General features: G+C 43.2%; 8 protein-coding genes; 5 read left to right on the top strand and 3 right to left on the bottom strand.

Moving 5' to 3' along the window:
* Positions 1–2,663: 2,663 nt before the first annotated feature.
* GSBLH_T00001479001 (uncharacterized protein) lies at positions 2,664–3,154 on the top strand (the record flags this gene model as incomplete). XM_013039887.1 has 1 exon in its annotated part: positions 2,664–3,154. The coding sequence occupies one exon, from the start codon at positions 2,664–2,666 to the stop codon at positions 3,117–3,119; it is 456 nt and encodes a 151-aa protein (XP_012895341.1). The 3' UTR covers positions 3,120–3,154.
* A 2,555-nt stretch (positions 3,155–5,709) lies between these two features.
* GSBLH_T00001480001 (uncharacterized protein) lies at positions 5,710–6,867 on the bottom strand (the record flags this gene model as incomplete). The annotated part of the gene is made up of 2 exons (XM_013039888.1): positions 5,710–6,801; positions 6,832–6,867. 2 exons carry the CDS (start codon positions 6,865–6,867, stop codon positions 5,710–5,712), a joined length of 1,128 nt encoding a protein of 375 aa, XP_012895342.1.
* Positions 6,868–7,912: 1,045 nt separating this feature from the next.
* On the bottom strand, positions 7,913–8,323 carry GSBLH_T00001481001 (uncharacterized protein; the record flags this gene model as incomplete). Its single annotated transcript, XM_013039889.1, has 1 exon — positions 7,913–8,323. One exon carries the CDS (start codon positions 8,321–8,323, stop codon positions 7,913–7,915), a length of 411 nt encoding a protein of 136 aa, XP_012895343.1.
* A 2,721-nt stretch (positions 8,324–11,044) lies between these two features.
* On the bottom strand, positions 11,045–11,962 carry GSBLH_T00006275001 (uncharacterized protein; the record flags this gene model as incomplete). The annotated part of the gene is made up of 5 exons (XM_013039890.1): positions 11,045–11,302; positions 11,341–11,481; positions 11,517–11,656; positions 11,718–11,769; positions 11,804–11,962. 5 exons carry the CDS (start codon positions 11,960–11,962, stop codon positions 11,045–11,047), a joined length of 750 nt encoding a protein of 249 aa, XP_012895344.1.
* Positions 11,963–12,220: 258 nt separating this feature from the next.
* On the top strand, positions 12,221–12,474 carry GSBLH_T00001483001 (uncharacterized protein; the record flags this gene model as incomplete). Its single annotated transcript, XM_013039891.1, has 3 exons — positions 12,221–12,244; positions 12,276–12,329; positions 12,361–12,474. 3 exons carry the CDS (start codon positions 12,221–12,223, stop codon positions 12,472–12,474), a joined length of 192 nt encoding a protein of 63 aa, XP_012895345.1.
* A 54-nt stretch (positions 12,475–12,528) lies between these two features.
* GSBLH_T00001484001 (uncharacterized protein) lies at positions 12,529–14,725 on the top strand (the record flags this gene model as incomplete). XM_013039892.1 has 8 exons in its annotated part: positions 12,529–12,809; positions 12,844–13,051; positions 13,081–13,246; positions 13,277–13,374; positions 13,410–13,558; positions 13,588–13,888; positions 13,922–14,431; positions 14,462–14,725. The coding sequence occupies exons 1-8, from the start codon at positions 12,706–12,708 to the stop codon at positions 14,723–14,725; spliced, it is 1,800 nt and encodes a 599-aa protein (XP_012895346.1). The 5' UTR covers positions 12,529–12,705.
* Positions 14,726–15,566: 841 nt separating this feature from the next.
* Positions 15,567–16,687, top strand: GSBLH_T00001485001 (RAB GTPase activating protein 1). XM_013039893.1 has 4 exons: positions 15,567–15,680; positions 15,713–15,882; positions 15,913–16,116; positions 16,146–16,687. Exons 2-4 carry the CDS (start codon positions 15,808–15,810, stop codon positions 16,485–16,487), a joined length of 621 nt encoding a protein of 206 aa, XP_012895347.1. The 5' UTR covers positions 15,567–15,680; positions 15,713–15,807; the 3' UTR covers positions 16,488–16,687.
* Positions 16,688–17,791: 1,104 nt separating this feature from the next.
* GSBLH_T00006276001 (uncharacterized protein) lies at positions 17,792–18,593 on the top strand (the record flags this gene model as incomplete). Its single annotated transcript, XM_013039894.1, has 2 exons — positions 17,792–18,500; positions 18,523–18,593. The coding sequence occupies 2 exons, from the start codon at positions 17,792–17,794 to the stop codon at positions 18,591–18,593; spliced, it is 780 nt and encodes a 259-aa protein (XP_012895348.1).
* Positions 18,594–19,319: the final 726 nt, after the last annotated feature.

The raw sequence follows: 19,319 nt of genomic DNA on the forward strand, positions 1-19,319 counted from the left end.
ACTTGTTTACTCTGCCAATACTATAGACTAATCTGTTCGGTACACATTCGAATTCAAGGATATCGGACGGTCATTCGCATCTGTCAGTACCCAATCAATGGAATCCAGGTTCGATTGTTCAATCACATCGATCGATAGGTTGTCCCAGGTGATCATGTTGTTCAGTCCCATCGATACATGAATCAGGTTATCGATCAGCGGACTCTTCAGACCGAATGTTTGAGCATTGATACTACTGTACACTCGGATCACACTCATTCCATTCGTGATGTCGTAGGCTCCTCTGGGTATTAACACCTCGTGTGGAGATATTCCCACATCGATTAATATCACTTGATCGGTTGGTACGTTGTGCAACACGAAATCGGTATAGAGTGACACAGACGAGATGGAACACTTATCGAATGACAGAGGATTGTCCAGCTTCACTTCCTTCTTCGTAGTATTACCGAACACTTCCATCATACTGAACTGGTTCATCAGTAGAATTGAGGAAGGCACTTGATCACACACATCTTCTATCGTCAATTGGAGTTCGAATTCGCCGTTCAATCACATGATATTACCATCCATATCGCGGAACAGGAACATCAATCGATCGAATCGGGTTATCATCGGAATGCAGATGTCTTCCACGGTGCGGAGGTAATTTACCTCGGGATCGTCAATGATCATTGTGGTGAGCAGATTGTTGTTCTGATTGGCAATCTTCAGATCGGAGGAACGCACGAGAGACGAGTAGACTTGGATCACTTGTTGATTTCGCGTGATATCAATCACGTTCGATCCATAGAACAAAGCGGGTAGAATAACCGTTCGTCCTTTCAAACCGAGGATTTCTCGAATATCCGGAGCATTGGTGAAATCGATGGTGTGTGGGTACTGGATATAAATACATCCATAACTCAAAGCCTTCGTAGATATTGAGAACGTAGTATCGGTCATGGTGTTGAGGATGGCAATGATTTGACCGATCGTGTAGTATCCAGGAGGAATCATTAGCTCCTCGTCATTCGATATTGTGACCACATTAGTAGAATCCATATTGTTGAACATGACTTGATTGGGTCTGAACAGGACAGTCATGGAAGTGATGTAGGGGTTCCAATACTTGTAAGGGTTGATTCATTCGAACGTGCCGTTACTAGATGAGCCTTGGATAAGCATGGAGTAGTGTATGGCTTACTCTCTTTACCATAGTAGTTAGGTATTGACGTGGTTTCGCGCGAAAATATGTTCCTGCCAGCATGAGGTGCATGTGTTAGCTTTAATTCCATAAGGGGAGTCAAAGACTCCCTAGACAGAATAGCACGGCCGACAACAGGCCGATAGAAATTATGGCAGAAAATGGTCGGAAAAGGCGGCCAAATATTATCACGTATTACACGCCAATTACTAACTACTATGGTCCCATTTATACTTGCTAACGCTGGACTAAGGATTGCTACTGAAATTGAACTTAGGCCAAAAGAAAACCATAGGCAGCTTTTGTCAAAATTTATTATTGCTGATATCGAAGTCTTCAATTCCACTATGGCCTTGTGACCAAAGTGAAAATATGAGGAATGAGATCAAGACAACTAACGTCAGTTTATTGAAATGATATACAGTTGTTGAAGGTGGGGAAACGTTGATTGTACAGTACTCGTAAGAGAAAAGGGAAAGAGAGGGAAGGAAAGGTACGATTGATCCGATGGAGAATCAATAAAACGTGGTATATATCGTGAGGCAGTTCCAGATATGGTTGGTGCTAATCAATGCAAAATGTTAATTACTGAAGGCAGTACTGGGGAGATGAGGAATGAACAGAAAGCAATGCGAGTAGATATTAGTGATAAAGAATATAGGATATAGAATAGTGCAGCAGTATATTTTGACGAAGAAATGAAATTCGATCCACTTCTAAGCCATGAAGTTTATACTAGCCGCAAATACTGAAGAAGAAAACAGTTGGGAATATTTGAATTGTAATATTGATTGTAGTTAGGTTATAATGTGGTAAGAGCATGATTTTGAGTTAGCAGACAGAAACTACAGACATCCATAGAATTCGTACTGAGAATAGCAAATCTGTGATAAATTATCAATATACATATTATTGGTTCACATTTATCATACATTCACACAACCAAAATCGGAGTAATAGTGAATGAGCGGCTAAAAGTATGGAAAACAATTGTAATCGTTATGATTAAATATTAGAAATACGAAAACACACAAATTGATTAGAATTACAAAAGTCAACAAGCGACTCAATATTATTTATTAATAATCGCTTACATCATTACAGTAAAAAGAATCACTTCAAAAAAATGTGGTATTTCAACAAAGTCGAAAGCGAATAAGAAAACATTGTCTTTAATTACTATTAACTATACAGATATGCTCTAATTCAACACTTATACATATTCATAGAAGAACCAAATATACATGCCAAGTTTGTGAACCAGTCTTTGTTCGAGTAGAATTATCATATATGTTACATATTATTACACATTATATTTCATATATTCATAAAATTACCAGATCTTTCACCTTCTAGTAAATTCCCGAATGTTCCAAACAATTCTAGATCTTTCCCAATTTTGTACTTACTTACTTATTGACTTACTTTTCATTATTTATTTAATTGATTGATTTACCTTAAGTGAGTGATAATAATAATGAGCATTATATTCCGTGATCCTTTCTTTGATGGTTTTGATGATCTTCTCGTTTCGACTTATCCCAGACAGAATGACTTGGATTCTTGGTTTGATGATGGAATTCGACGTGATGTGATTACTCCGTTCAGTGGATTTGGTCGAATGGACATGAAAGAGAACGAGAAAGAGTATGAAATGAGTGTGGATCTGCCTGGAATGGACAAGAGTGAAATCAAGATGCATGTTGAAGATAATGGACTTGTGATTGAAGGAGAACGAAAGAGTGAAAAGAAAGAAGAGAAGGACAAATATCATTTCTGTGAACGTCACTTCGGTTCTTTCCATCGTGAAGTATCTCTTCCTAAGAATGCGAATGTGGATGGTATAAATGCGATGTATGAAAACGGAGTATTGAAAGTGGTAATTCCCAAAAAGGAAGAGAGCGCCCAAAAGAAACAGATTTGTGTGAATTAAGTGTATAAATAGTTTGATTTGATATTGTTTGTTTGTTAGTAAACTATTCAAAACTCAAACTAAAAGGGATTTGTATATCTTTACAAAACTATGATTGAATTGTATATTGAATCATCTACCATTGCTTTATAAGAAGGGATAATGTAGTTTGAAAGATACTCTGTTTGTTGAGATTGAAGACAATCGAATAATGATGGATTGTCTTGATTTCTCCCCAGTAACACTTTGATTTCAATGTTTTGTAACACATAGAACCAGGAATATATATACATATATATATACATTGTATTAATCATTCAATTTACAATAACACAATAATCTATACTATATATCTAGATTGGTATTCATTACATAATTCCATCAATAATCACAATCGATGTTTTTTCTACTCATTGTACAGACTTTGCTTTATTTGAACTACTCCTTTCCTTTTTTCGTATTATCTACAGTATTACCGAGAAAGAGATTCTAAAGAGAAATTCGATATTTACACTAGAAACACTTTTCTGCCTTCGAAAGGGATAAATAGGAAAATGTGTGTATTATAGTGAGTATTCATACTAGTTGGAAGCAGAGAGAAAAAGCAATTTTGTATTTGCCTATCAACAAGATATTATTGGATCAGTAAAGGTTTTTTCCATAATATGTTGGAAAACAATAAGTGAAATAGGGTATGATCTATTTGAGGAATTAGTAAGTGAAAGTGGATGGTATAATGGAAATGAATGTAATACTAAAGTTGATGATGAAGGAATTGGAAGCAAATCAATGAATACCTGTAGGAAACATTTGAAACTAAATGACAATTATGTATTGGTTGATTTGGCTTGTGATTTGTTCTATAATACAAAAGCAACCGGAATCGGCAATGACTGTTTTAAATCAGCCCAAACATTCCAAATCGATAGATTGAATCGATTGAAACTATCAAAAACGGAAGTAGTTTATTCACTCAATGTGAATATGTAGATGATAAATCGAAATCATTTCATATATTGAATTGTGAATCATTGGAATCCATTCAAATTGGTGAAAATAGTTTCAGTGATTTTGGAGGAGACTTTGAATTGAAGAATCTACCACAATTACAATCCATTCAAATTGGTACAATTGGAAGTAATTCAAACAATTTCTTGTATAGTTTGTTTGTGATTCGAGGTATAGATAAGATATTGAGTATATGAATGTATAGATTTTCCTAATTAATAATCCATCAAATTATATGAATGGGCATTTTGTCATTCTCCAAATGTTTCAATAGAATATATAAAATGATTTCAAACTAAATTTTCAGCTTTTATCATTTCGATATATAATCCATTCAACCTAATGTGTGTTTTTCAATGCATACGTATTGTTTAGCATAATCAAACTCCGAATACTTTTTTTCTGGTTTTTGTTTATCATCCTATTTTATATGTATTACTATGCATTAATGTGATATACACAATTCAGATTGGTTTAAACGCTTTCATCCAGTTTAATGTATTCCATTATTGAAATTGTTTACATGTTCTTTGTATTTATCGTGTTGCTCAACTGAAGTAAACAAGTGAAAACCATGATGTAAGTTGAAATCGTTTTTTAGTACCATACATTTACATGATATTATCAAACATATTTAAAGAATCATATGAATCAAGTAATTGATACTTTGTTGTATCATTATAGGTGTGTGTTGATGTGATTAAGGAATAATATATATGTGAATAGAAGTCATGGTTACAATTTACTTATGACATGAATGTACAATACATTTTTCTTCCTATTTGAAAGGAAACCTTAATGATTCTATTCATTACTGCCATTTCCAAACAGTCATTCACGTTTTTATTCTTTTATTATACTAAGCACAGATAGATAAGGTGTTTGTTGTTTCATTTTCAAACTTTTTTCAATAGCCACATACATGGCTGTGTTCTATACCTTTATACAATTAAATCCTAATTTTTAGTCTTTTGTTTTCCATTATTTTTCATTTCATTTCTTGCCTTCGTTCTATTTCTATTTCTATCTGTTCATTATAAACCATTTTTCCATATTGTTCAAATTCTCATGATGTGTTTCTTCTCATAAAAAGAGAGTAGTGCACTTGTTATTTTCCTGATCTAATCATTATTAATGTGCTGTTTGCACCCCCTAAATATAGCAATGAATATGATAATACCCCATAATTTTAATCGATGTGATATGTTCAATCTACTAAATAATAAACGGATTGTATTGTATTCTTCACTGATCTCTATCCCCATTAATTACCATGGATAATAGTAGTTTAGCAATAATGAATAATAGAGTAAAAGAACAGCATCGAGACTTCTCAGCGAGTCACCCACACTGGTACTAACTCGACTCGTGATGACTTAGCTTCCTAGATCGGACGGGTTAGGGCGCTTTCCATCAGATATGGCCGTTCTCATTTTTATTATTATTCACTAACCTATATAAATATCACATTCTTACCATCACTTATTCACTCACACTCCATTTCTATTCTATTCATTTTTCCTTTTGATTTTTATCCAATCGATTAATACACCTAGAAAGATTCATTCATTTCTTCCTCCTTCCACTGATTCGTCCCCAAATGTCATATTTCTCTCAATCGTTTCAAACAAACACTCCACATCTCCGTCTCCCACACTCCGTCCTGCTTCGCTCCGCACTTCAGACACTTCCCATCGAACACTTCCTTCCCCACGACCGTCACATCATACCAATCCCGCTTCACCAATCGCTCTCCACACTCACAGCAAAACGTATCCTCCGCCCCATGCGAATGCACATTCCCCATATAAATATTCTTCAACCCCGCGTTCTTCCCGATCGCATACGCGCGTTTCAGCGTCGCTTCCGGTGTTCGCGTCTTCTCTTTCATCTTATAATCCGGGTGAAACGCTGAGATATGCCAAGGCAGCGTCGGCTTCACCGAGTACAAGAACTCTGCGATCTTCGTCAGCTCCTCGTCGCTGTCGTTCTCTCCTGGGATGATCAGCGTCGTCACTTCCACCCAGAATCCCATTTCCACCGCCAATTCGATGTTACGACGCACGTTCTGGAAGTTCCCGCCGCACAGCTGGCGGTAGAACTTCGGGTTCCAGGATTTGAGGTCGATGTTGAGCGCGTCGACATACGGCTGGATGTATTTGAGATGCTCCTCGGTCATGTCGCCATTGGTCACATAGACGCATTTTAATCCGTTTTCGTGCGCTAGCTTCGCTATGTCGTGTGCATATTCGCCCCAAATCGTGGGCTCGTTGTAGGTGAAGGCGATGCTCTTGCAATTCTTTTGTTTCGCTTGGTTTACGAGGAATTCTGGAGAGTAGTAGCGCTCCGTCGCGCAGAATTCGTTGTACACGTCCTCGATGTCGGTCTCCTTGTTCTGGAGAGATTCGCGTAAACTGCACACTGCCTGTGAAATATCCCAATTTTGGCAGAAGGTGCATTTGAAATTGCAGCCGATTGTGCCAATGGAGAGAATCCATGTTTTGGGAAGAAAGTGGTACAGCGGTTTCTTTTCTACGGGGTCGATGTGAACAGCGCACGGACGTCCATAAACAAGAAGATACAGTTTTCCTTTTTGGTTGAACCGGACTCCGCATTGACCCACAGAGTTTTCCTCAATGATGCAACGCTTGCTGCAGCAGTAGCATTCCACCTTATTCTCTCCTTCCTCGCTTTTCTATATCTTGCGTCCTTTCGCGATTTCTACCTTATATAGCTCACATTCGTGCAGATCCTGTGGCATTTCTGTGATAAAAATACTTTGATTAAAAAAGATTAATGTCAACAAACAATTCAAAAGACATTAGAGAGGTTTGTGCGGCCGGATCTTCGGCGTGAACTCCACTTTCTTCCTCGAACTGTTCAGTTTCTGCAGACGCTTCTCCTTCAGCTTTCGCATCTTCTTCTCATACGCTGTCTCTTCCGGCTGGTATTGCGGCTTTTCCGCCGTTTCTCGCTCGAAGATGGGGAAATTCACACTATTATCGGTCTACACGTCATGCCTTTCATGGATGTCCACCTTGAGCGAGAGAATCAAAATATCTTCGGCTTTCACGTGCTCCAGAATCTGCGACATCGTCTAACGATTAATATAACTCCATCTTGATTCTCACGCAATTGTAATTGGCTATAATCTTGTCGTTTTCCATCAAAGTATTGCCGATTCGGCAGTCTCTATCGAATAACAAACACGATTTTAGAAAGTACATGCATCTCGAAATGGACACATAGTACGATCGCAGCAGCAATCGAATGTTTTTTATAACGGTTTCGATGGGGACATCCTTAATTGCTACAGGGATCACGCGTCCTCGAGCAAGGGTGTCCTTTCCAAAAACAAACCCCATTTGGTGCTTCAGACGCTGATCGCACAAAATGTAGCGATACTGCTTTAAGAAATTCGCTCTACCTTCCTTTGTGTAGATTGCTTTTCTCATACTGTCGTAAGATATGTACTAGGATTAAGGAGATATTAACAGAAATCACGGTAGAGAGATGCTTTACAGAGTCGAGTTTGTCCTGCATCTTTGCAGCGTCTCCTTTTGTAACGAAAACAATTTCGTACTTGTCGTCCTTGTTATCCAGAGGATAGCGGAGATTCAACAGCACTTGTTTGTCTTTCTTGTACTCTTCCTTGTCTTTTATTCCGATAATTAGATGGAGGACGGTCTCTGACTTCCCTCCAATGCCTACTTTACTATTTCGATAGGAGGCTGCAAATTTCCGAAGCGACTCCAGTGCCTTGTTTGCTATTGCTCCATTGATGACAATTCCGCCTTTCGTTTCACTCATCCCCGCTGGGCTGTCCCACGCAACGACAATTTGGAAATCCAACAAACATGCCAATTTTGTAACAACTTTTGAATCTCCTCGCGCTCCCCGACTCCCAGCGAGTTCACCAGCATCTCAAACTGCGCCTGGTTCTGCATCTGCACGAACTGAACGTGCGTCCGCATCATCTCCAGAATGTCGTCGCTAAACTCCTGAACGGCGAGTCTCCTCGCGTATCCCCGCACGATCCGCTCCGCCCCGCGCAAAAAGACCCACGGGAGTGTTTTCCGGACGAACTCAAAGAAATGCACAATCGCGTCCTCCTCGTAAAAATCGATTCGCGGCGGAAAATGCTCGATCACGAGCCCAAAGATCGATTCCGTGAACTTTCCCGGGAACATTTTGTCAATGCTCACCATCGCGTACATGGCATTGTCCGCCGCTCTTCCCTTCTATCGCTCATTTTCCTCCCCAAAACACGCACATCGCCACGTTCTCCGTCCATTCCCTCCCTCAGCAGCTCCGCGAAGGCCGGTATCGACTCCTCGACTTCCCGCGGGAAAGTCCGGATAATGAGGGAGAGCAGGTAAAAGGTATTGGCGCGGCAATACTCGTCGTGGTACCCCGCGGTGATTGGGATCATGGGCATGACGGCCTGGACGACGAACACGGCGAGGTCGTCGTAGACTTCGAGGAGCGTGGAGGCGAAGGAATAACAGGATGTTATGTCTTCCGGAGAGTTTTCCGCGGTGAGGAAGGTGGAAACGGAGGTCCAGAGGGAGACGAGGATGTCGAGGTTGGAGGGGTCGGCGCTGAGAACCTGGAGGGAAGTGGTGAGGACGTCGACGGCTTTCATGGCGAGCGGATGATCGTTGGCTTGCGGGACGCCCTGCACGGGCTGGTGAAGAACTGAATAGGCGGCCTGCGAGGGCGTGGACTCGTGCAGAAGCGAGGCGAGCGTCGTGTAGAAGGAGGCTTTGTAGGGGAGGAGGAAGGCAGGGCCGAGCAGCGAGATCATGTCCTATCGGAAAGTAGAAACGGGGAAACTACGTCGAGGAGGTCGAGAATGACGAGCTCGACGTCGGGCGATTTCTCGGAGGGAAGCATGGCCAGAATGATGGGCGTGAGGTTGTCGATAAACGACTGCGTGCTCTCTGAAAAGGTCTGCGCTGTCAGCCGGCCAACTCGGAATTGCCCTACGTAGTCGGCATTGCCGTCCGTCCAGTCCACTTCGTCTTCGGCGTCGTAGACCAGATGGAGAAGCGTGGCCAGGTCTTGGAACTGGAGAAAAGTGGAAACGTGGAAACCGTACGGCTTGCTTTCGGATTTGTTCGTGCATGTGGCCGGTGGCTTCGAGCATGCAGTTGATCACGTCGGCGTAGTAAGCGTCGCTGAGGACCTCGATGTGCTACGCATAATCAAAAAAAAGAAAAGAAAGAAAATACGGTGCAGATGCTTAGAAGAGCGTCCATGCAGTACATTTTCTTGGTCACCAGGCTGGCGGACGCTACGATGACCGGAGAAGTCTGCGAAGGATCGGCGGAGATCTCGTCGAAGACGCCGCCTAAGTGGCCGAATTCGTCGGAGGCGGCGCCACGTTGATGAATGAAGAAGTCTGGAGGGTGAGAAGGAGAGGGAAGGAAGAAAGTACCGCGGTCGGAGCGAACCAGATCGATCATGAGGGGCATGTAGCCGTTGAGAAGCGAAACGACGGAGGAATAGGAGGGATCGGATTCGTCGGCAGTGGCGGCCAGGATCTCGAAGAAGTTGAAGACGGTCTCGGCGAAGCTGTCGTCACCGTCACCCATGAGCTAGAAGAGATGAGAGAGTGTTTGGGAGTGGGGAAACGGGAAAGAAAAAAAGAGGGAGAGAGGATTCAATCGATGATTCAAGTCATTCAAGTCATTCAAGTCATTCAAGTCATTCAATTCATTCAATTCATTCAATTCATTCAATTCATTCAATTCATTTCATTCACTCAATTCATTCAAGTCATTCAAGTCATTCAAGTCATTCAAGTCATTCACTCCTTCCCTTTTCATTCCTTTTTCATTCAATTCAAATCCTTACCACCGTCATTTGATCCACCACTTCCTTCAAATACGGAGTCACACACTCATATCCGCAGTGACTCATCACCTTTCCCACCAATTCCAACGCTCTTCTCCGAATCGTCAGCAATTCCTCCTCCCTCGTATGCAAAATCGCCACAGCGTCCTTCATCGCGTTCTCCTTCCCTTCACTCCCTTCCTTCTCTCCTACCACAAACGGCTCAAACAACGCGTCCACCGCCATCACGATCGCCGTGATCGAACTCATCGCCAGCGTGCGGATCGCCAGCGAAACCTCCGACGATTCCACCAAACTGAACAGCTTCGGCTTTGCGTTATCCCTCCGAATCGATAGCTACCACCAAAATAATCACGCCGTCTGGATCCATCTCGCCATAGGACGTTCCCACACACTCCAGCATCGTCAATCCGTTCTCGATCAGCCAGAATCGATCCGACTGGATCATCTGCGCCTCACTTTCTCACCCTGCTTCGCCCTACCGCGAAAATATCCTGCATCAGCCACGGCGCCTCTTCGAAAAGCACATCGCTCTCGCTCTCGCAGATCTCCGAGAACCAGAACGACGCTTTCTTGCACACCGCACAGACCTCATCCATCAACAACGGACGAATCTGCGTCGCCATTTCGCCCAGAATCGGAAGCATTTCCTCGTGACACGACTCCACGATCACAAACAGAGACACCACGGCGGAATAGCGCTGTGTCCAGTCGGGAGAAGCGATCCGCGCGCTGGCAAATTCGCTGACGCTTTGAAGAACCGTCTGGGCGTTGAAATAATGAGCGATTAAATCGAGAACCGACTCACACGAACGACCCGGAGTGTTGCTTTCGCAGCCTTCTTGCTATTCATAAAAGGGGAAACGTGGAAACTACAGGGTCGACTCCAGAATTGATGTTGGCTAAAACGACGGGAAGAGCGCGTTCGAGGTAATTCTGAGCGTGAGAAACGTGGAAACGTGGAAACGTGGTTGGAAACTTCGACGTTGTATTCGGAGAGAACGGATCCCAAAGCCATGCAAGCGGTGCATCGCTCATTATACGAGAGAGATTCGTTGGCGAGGATCTATTGGTTCGATTTACAGGATGGTAAGAAGAACAGAGCAGCAAGCAGAGATAATGGATTCGAGGTGATCGCCGAAAAAGGGAGGCGTGGAAATGGCGGCGTCGTCGAAGAGACCCACAATGCGAAGGACGAGTTCTTGCTCTCCGGTAGTGATGGAGGTGTGGAGGATTTGGAGAAGACGAGGAAGCAGAGGGGTGAAATAGGGAATCACGTCGTCGTCGATCTTGGTCGTAATGATGTCGCAGCTCGCTTTGACGGCCATCGAGAGAACCTGCGTGGTGAACAAATTAGAGAGAGGCAAGAGGCTACGGAAAAGTCGGGGTCGTTCAGACCGTTGTTGAGAACATTGATCAGATCGGAGAGGGAAATGTAGGAACTGATGACTTCGTGCAGAGAAAAGAGAAGCAAATAGCCCATTTCGCGATCATGGGGATCATCACTCACAACCAACTGACGGTAAGATACAAAAAATGATATTCGCGTACATCGCTCATATGAGAAATGATGTTTTTCCAACGATCATTCTTCAGCTCTTCTGCCGCGAGAACTGAAACAACTCCACATATCGCACGACGAGCTAAGTGGTATGGCTCCGACTTCATGCACGACAATAACTGTGATTTGACTAGAAATTAACAAAGTTGACAACGACCAACCCAATTCCTGTGTACTTTCGTCATACATACTCCAGTACAGCGTTATCACTTTTCGCATAAACAAAGCGGCCATCTGTCGACTCTACAGGGATATCCGCAACCGTTCATCCGTTTACCACTTCGTCCTGGCAGTTGACGATAATATTGAGAAACGAAGGAACACATTCTGGACGACGCATAAAATCTAGGATTCCATTTTCGGCTTGCTTCTCAGTAGCCGTATCGTTCGTTCTCATTCCAGAAAATAGCTGCAACACCTGTTCGCAGGAGTCCATCGTATTTCACCAAAAAGTGAGAGGGCAAAAAACAGCACATTTTCTAGCAAACAAATACAAAACATGGATTTCGCATTTATTTCCAAATCCTCTTGCTGCCGATAAGGCATATCTGCATATTTAGTGACCAATCAGATAGAGAAACAGGAAGTAATCGCACAAATGATATTGTTTCCATTTACACAAGATCAAAAAAACAGGGGTATTTTTGGAGCTTCTTCAATACAATAGTTCTTTCCTAGGATAGATTTATTCGTAATGGATACATCAACAGAGAATTTTGTATACATTGAATCCATCAGATAAGCCATAGGTGGATGCGTTGGCAGTCATCAAGCAACAGACCTATACTCTGAAGAAATACATTGTGAATCTTTTTAGCTAGGGTGATGCTGTAGGATGAAGATAATTACAGCGGAACTATTGCTGCCAGTATCCAATTGTTAAACGAGTTGAAGAATGAAAATCTTAACCCTAAAGATTACTACGAAGTCTATATCCTTTTTGTTTGAATTGGGTTAGTGCCTTCATCGGTACGGAATAGTGTGTGCGACCAAATGATCATGGTGGAAAGCTACTTCTGTGATCTCCTCACCGAGGGGAAGGATCCGGACGAATTATACGAGGAAGTGCAGTACACTTCGTTTTTCATTCCCCGTTTGTACCTCATGATCATGGTTGCGAGCTGCTGCATCCGCATGAAGAAGACTCCCGCCAAGAAGCTCATCTACGACACGCTCGAAATGTGCAAAGGCATCCAACATCCCATGCGTGGATTGTTCCTTCGCAACTTCTTCATCCGCGAACTGAAGGACAAATTCCCTTACCCTGGCTGTCGCTACGAAACGTACACCATCGTTCTGAGCTTTTCTGATCCATAGTGAGAACGGAGGCGATGTGAACGACAGTGTGGACTGCATTATTCGCAACTTTGTCGAAATGAATCGGCTCTGGATTCGCATGCAGGCCGGCGCGGCGCGCGACAAAGACAAGCGCGAAGCGTACCGCAAAGAGCTCTGCGTCCTTGTGGGCTCCAACTTCGTCTGTCTCTCCCAACTCGACGGCATCGACGCCGACTACTACAAGACCGTACGTTTCCACGGTTTCTCCTTTTGTAGCGAATCCTGCCGGCGCTGCTGAACGAGATCATCAGCTGTGACGATGTGTTGGCGCAGCAGTACCTCGTGGAGTCGCTGATCATGGTGTTCCCGGACGATTTCCACTTCGCAGCGTTGGACGAGACGCTGCAGGGATTGACGCATCTCTCTGCGCAAGTGGATCTTCGTTGCGTTGTGGGGTGGAGGTGATGGATAGGCGGCTTGATCAAGATGTTCATGGAGCGGATTAGCGAGGTGAGCGCTCAGAACGAAGCCTCTCTGCAGGAGAAACTGATTCATTTCTTCGAGAGCGCGGTTTGCTTTTGGAGGTCGGAGCGATTCATTCATAGAACGAGTCGCAAACGTCGCTTGCCGTGCTGTTCCCGATCATCCAAGAAACCCTTCCGCTCTTCCTCAATCACGCCGATGCGCTTTCCTACATAAACCGAATCCTCGATCTCGCTCACAAGATGCTGCAGAACAGCACCACCGTCCAGGAGTAGGCGCTCAAAACCCGATCAATCGCAGGCCGTCCGTGCTGGTTCCGCTGTTAACGACCCCCATCGAAACGCTGGGCGTCGATTTCATCTTCGGAGGCGCGTTCGCGTCGCTGGTGGAGCAATGCACAGACGAAGAACGCTGCCTTGTGGCGTGTGCTGTGGGCGAATATCTCCTCGCTCACAGCATTCAACTCACTTCGAAAGAGAATCTCGCGATCATCACGACGCTCTTCTCTTCGATCTTCTCCCAGACCGATCCCAACTGTTACTCCGTGTTATCTCGCGTGCTGCACCTCGTGAAGCTCGAAGACGACAAGGCGCAGCAAGAAGTCCGTCTCTCTTCTCGTGCATTCATGGAATAGTATCTCTCTCAGTGGGTTTCTATCCTCGCTTCTCATCCTGATTCGCCGTCCAGCGGTCTTCCATTGCTCACCATTATCTACCGATTTATGGAATTCCTGAAATCGGCCCCCGAGCGCGAAGCGATCTATTCGTTGATCGATTCTGCATTAGCGGAGCTCCGAAAGATCCACGATCGCCAAGCCATGGTGGCCACGATGGATCTCATGCTCACTGCCGATTCGCGAAGCGATTCTTCGTTCGCTGAGCAATTCCTGAAGGAAGGCATCGAAGCCATGACCAAGGTGGGATCGGCTTCGCGCCTGGCCTGCCATTCGGTATTGGTGAAGTCGCTGCTGTGCGTGAAATCGCTGCCGAACGAGCAGTTAGCCTCGCTGAGCCGCACTCTGGAAGAGAACGACGCGAAGCAGAGCAAGGACGTGGAGTTGTGCAACGAAGTTTTGGTGCAGTGCGCGCTGATGCATGTCGTGAAGACGAAGACGAAGACCGAGACCGAGACCGAGACCGAGACGGTGAGCGAAGGAGGGAGGAATGAGCGGTAGAACGCGCTGGCGGATGAGAAGCGCGCTGGCGAGCTGGTCGGGCTGTGCGAGAAGATGATCGACGAGTCCTCGCTGTCGTCGCGCGAGAAGAACGCGGCCAGAGCGGCGTTGCTGCGGAATCTGATTCTGGTGAACAAGGTGAGCCAAGCTGTGGTGCCTCTGAGTAAACTGGAGGAACTGTACGGCAAATTGGCAAAGGCGGAGAAGGTGAGCCATGCCACCAAGAAGCTGCTGGGCGAGTTGAAGCCGCTGATTCGCGAGTAAATGAATGGAAATTGGATTGTTTGTTGGATGGAAATTGGATTGTTTGTTGGATGGAAACAGGACAAAGAGGAACGCTTTGAAGGTATTGAAGACCTTGCTGGATGCGAGAAAGAGCTTCTTTGTTTTCTTGGTAGATGGATCGTGTCTCTGCTTCGATCTGGACATTTGAAAAGCTTCGATGACTCTACCTTTCGAATCTCGGCTTCGAGAGCACGGATGAGACGTTTCTTCATACGCATACGCTGGGCACAAAGTAACTTATTTACATCGACAACAGGACCGCAACTACAATAGGAATGAACCATCACCACACACTATTTAGCTTCAATCTCTGCCTTCTCACATAACTCCGAGTCCTCTTCTTCTAACTGGTTGAAATATTCAAAAACTCCCTCTTCTTTACAATGCTCAACTATTTGCTCCTACAAATCATTCAATGGCCTAAGCATTGCACTTTCGCCTCTTCTTTATACTGATCGAGCAGTTTTGCAGCGGTGATTTGAATGAATAGTTTATCTTCACTCGAGATTCCTGTGTAGGAATCCGATATAACATCCGATGTGATTTTCTTGGTAATTTTTGTAAGCACTTTGTCTAAGACCTAATCATCACCCTTTTCTCCACGCCTCCCACATCTAAAAACTGATCTTTTCGAGTAACTGTGGCTAGTTCTTCTTCCATCTACAGAAAAAAGAAATGGAATTAAAAAAAAAGGGGGAAATCTGGATCATCTCAAAAAGCCATTTTTCGTAAACCATGAGTCTGTGGGACAAGATGAAAACCAAGTCGCATCCTGGACGTATAAAGGTTTGGATATCGTTATTTTCCGAGTAATCGGTCTAGTCCAAAGCGACAGATGCTGATGGATTTCGATTTAATATTCCTGTTGGATTGAGAAGGACTCCTTCTCCGGATCCAAGTGAAAGCGAAGATTCAGATAGCGAAAGTGTCCCTAGTGAGTCATTTTTGATACGCCGTGATATCTAGAGTCTCCCGTTGTGTCCCTTATGACCTTCTCGAGTTTCGATGGAGATAAAGATATCAGCAAGTACAAACGACTTCTTGAGAGAGATCGTATTGACATGAAATCGTTGCGGACCTTGGCATGGAATGGAATCCCTTCTGTGTATCGCGCCGTGACATGGAAACTCCTGCTGGTACGAATGAGCCTGTTTGGTTGATTCCAGGGCTACCTCCCCTCGATTCGAAGTCGTCAGAATGCGATCATCCAGCGAAAGCGTCGTGAGTACTTCGAGTACATTCCGCGTCTCTTCGATGTCCCCGACAGCGAGCGCACCGAAGAAGAGCTCGCGACTCTTCACCAAATCTCCGTCGATGTTCCTCGAACGGCCTGCAGCTCCATCGTCCTGAAGAACGAGGACATCCAGAAGGTTGGATCGCAGAGTCAGTTTCATCGCAGAGATTGAAACGCCTTCTGTACATCTGGGCGAACCGGCATCCTGCATGCGGCTACGTGCAAGGAATCAACGATTTGTGCATTCCCTTCCTGGTGACTTTTTTGAACGACCGCTATCCAGGCTTGCTTTTAGAGTCGTTTTTGATAGGCAGATCAAATCGGAGAACTGAATTGGAGCGAAGTGGACTCGACGTTCCTCGACGAGATCGAAGCGGACACGTACTACTGCATCTCGCGGCTCTTGGACGGGATTCAGGACCACTACACGACGGACCAGCCGGGCATTCAGCGCATGGTGAAGAAGCTGGAGGATTTGGTGCGTCGAACGGACGCCGACTTGTATAATCACATTCAAGAGGAAGGCCTGATGTTCCTTCAGTTCGCCTTCCGCTATATGAATTGTTTGTTGATCCGAGAGTTGAGCATGAAGACGATCGTTCGCTTGTGGGATACGTATCTGAGCGAATCGAACGGGTTTGATGTGTTCCATGTCTATGTGTGTGCTATCTTTCTGAAGCTCTCGCATGACGAATTGATGGAGAAGGACTTCCAGTCGATGCTTATTTATCTGCAGAATCCTCCCACGCAGAATTGGAGCGATCAGGAAGTGGAGGAATTGCTTTCGCAAGCGTGGGGATGTGAAGCGGGGTTGAGGTGTAGGTTTGTTCTTAAATCGCTGTTTGAAGAGACCAGTATTTGGTGTGTTTGTTGGAAATAATGTGATTAGTCGAAGGAATGGATGTTGATGGGTAATGGATGAATGGATTGCAGTGCCTTGTCTGAGGATACGATGATCTTTTTAAAATGCTACGTTCCAGTGGAATTCGTGCTTACAAACAATCAATCGATCACGACAACCGAGATATGAGATGGAAGTGAGTGATTGAGGAGTTATACTTTGAAAGATTATTCATTATGTCATGAGAGACACTTGAGAGTGTGGTAGTAGAGAAATGATTCATTTTAGATATGAATGGTAACTCGAAATACTTCTGGCTGAAAATTCAATCAATTTCAGATAATAATAATAGTAATAATAATAGTATTATTTATGAATCACTCGTGTAATCTTTATCCAATGGACTCAGCATTAAATTGATATCAAATAGTCCTTGTAATAATCAGCAACAAGTATTTTTGGACAAAACTAGGTAAAAATAACCGAATTTGAATCATCATCATCTACAACAGCGTTAGTATGATTCTGATTCCTTATTAGTTAACACTCCTATACTGTCATGTTGATACTACTCACTTAAATCATAGAACATCATCATAGTTCAAAATATGTTGGGTCATGTTTTACAACGCTTATAAATTATTACGCTTGTTTATTGACATTATGCCCATTTGAGCAGAATAGCAACTTACTGGAGAGTAAAAGGCTTGTGTTTGACAAGGACTTATAATAGAATTATTACCTTACATAGATTTATTGATTTGAATATTACACATACATATACAGATTACGACTATTCTTTAATACCATCGAAGAACAACAGGCGAACACATATGCATGGAATGAAAAATCTCCATATATACATTCTTCCATTATGTATCACTAACTACAATTCAATATACTTTTGGTTCAAATAGGCTTTTTCAGTTTATTTCGGCTTTTCCATAATATTCATCGTTATTCACATATCATGCCTGTTACCACTATCGGTGTCTCTAATCTAGCTAGGGTGAGACGGTTTACTCAACAAGACAGTAATGAAGCACTCACTTCCATTCCTGGATCTAATATAGTCTATGGAAAGCGTGGTAGAGAAGAAGGAATATTTCATAAGAGGGGAGATAATTACTCACTTATTCGAGGAAAACGCCTATTCACTGGTTCCTCGTATTATTATATTGGAAGCGAACGAACAAGAGATGATGGACTACTAATTTATCCAACTATACCCAAAGTAATCTCTTTGTATGAAAATGATCAACTAATTTACAAAGGCGGGATTAAGGATGGTTTGTACCATGGGCATGGAACAATTTACAAAGACGGAAAGCCTGTTTTTGAAGGTCATTTCGAAAATGGCAAGAAATGTGGAGAAGGCTGTGAATTTGATGACAACGGATTATTTATTAAAAGAGAATACAAGAATGATCAGATTACTGGCAGTTCTTATGAAGACCAGGAGTATAGAAGACTTATCGATAAGTTAAAGGAAAAATTGGAAAAGAAAAATCCGAAGTTGTATATTGCAGATACCACTTATTGCGACTTTATAGTTCAAAGAAAAAGAGATCCAAGATTCCAGGAATCTCCTATGGTCTTCTATGGATATGTAACAAAAGAAGGAGCTCATCGAGTGATCGGAAAGGAATTCCGGGTTACTGGATATGATCATTTTGAAGGTATTTATGATGAGCAAGGTAGTTATTATTATGGAACGTTGTGGTGTGATTCCAATGTTCGTTTTGAGGGATCATTTGAAAATGGAAGAATGAAGCACGGAAGGATCTATATAACGAAGGTTTTGCTGTATGAAGGAGATGTTAGCGAGGATGGTCAGATGCATGGACAAGGTCGTTTGTATTATACCAGTAAAATGAATACTACTCCTTTTGTGCAATATGAGGGCTCGTTCCAAAACGGAAAACCGGAAGGATTTGGGAAGGTGTTCTACAACACGGAGAACGAAGAAGAAAAGAGAATCAAGTACTGTGGGTATTTCAAGAATGGCTTGTTTGATGGAGATGGGATTTACTTCTCCAGAGACTTGAGTTATTGTTGTGGAACGAGCTACGAATGGAACAAAGCGGAGACCAAGACATTTGGGATGAGAAGCGACAAGAATGAAATTGCGGTTATTATGAAAGCATGTAGTACTATGAGCCAAGCTGAATTCGATTCTCTTTCACACAAGTATAGAACTACTGCTACAAATCCTGAAGGAGGTTGGAAGGAAGGAGAACTTGATGGACTAGTCAGAATTACCTCGAAAGAACATTCTTCTTATTTGGTAAAGATGGTTGATCGCAAACCGACATTTGTATGGGATATGATGATAGATAATAAGAAATATACTGGAGAAGTGATAACCGATGATAAAAGTGATATTTCTTTATTATATTTCAAAGTTACTTTTACAAGATACGATGTCGTATTTGATGGATGGAAATACTCCGATATAATGCGAGATAAAAGAGGTCAATTATCAGGCTCCATCACTT

The sequence above is a fragment of the Blastocystis hominis genome (assembly GCF_000151665.1).
Source record: "Blastocystis hominis, Singapore isolate B (sub-type 7) whole genome shotgun sequence assembly, scaffold_11".
Taxonomy (NCBI): domain Eukaryota; class Bigyra; order Opalinata; family Blastocystidae; genus Blastocystis; species Blastocystis hominis.

Coding starts and splice junctions, on each gene's coding strand:
- GSBLH_T00001485001 (XM_013039893.1), top strand. CDS start 15,808: ATGAAATCGTTGCGGACCTTGGCATGGAATGGAATCCCTTCTGTGTAT. Junction 15,883..15,912: donor TGACATGGAAACTCCTGCTG/GTACGAATGAGC, acceptor GGTTGATTCCAG/GGCTACCTCCCCTCGATTCG. Junction 16,117..16,145: donor AGAACGAGGACATCCAGAAG/GTTGGATCGCAG, acceptor GTTTCATCGCAG/AGATTGAAACGCCTTCTGTA.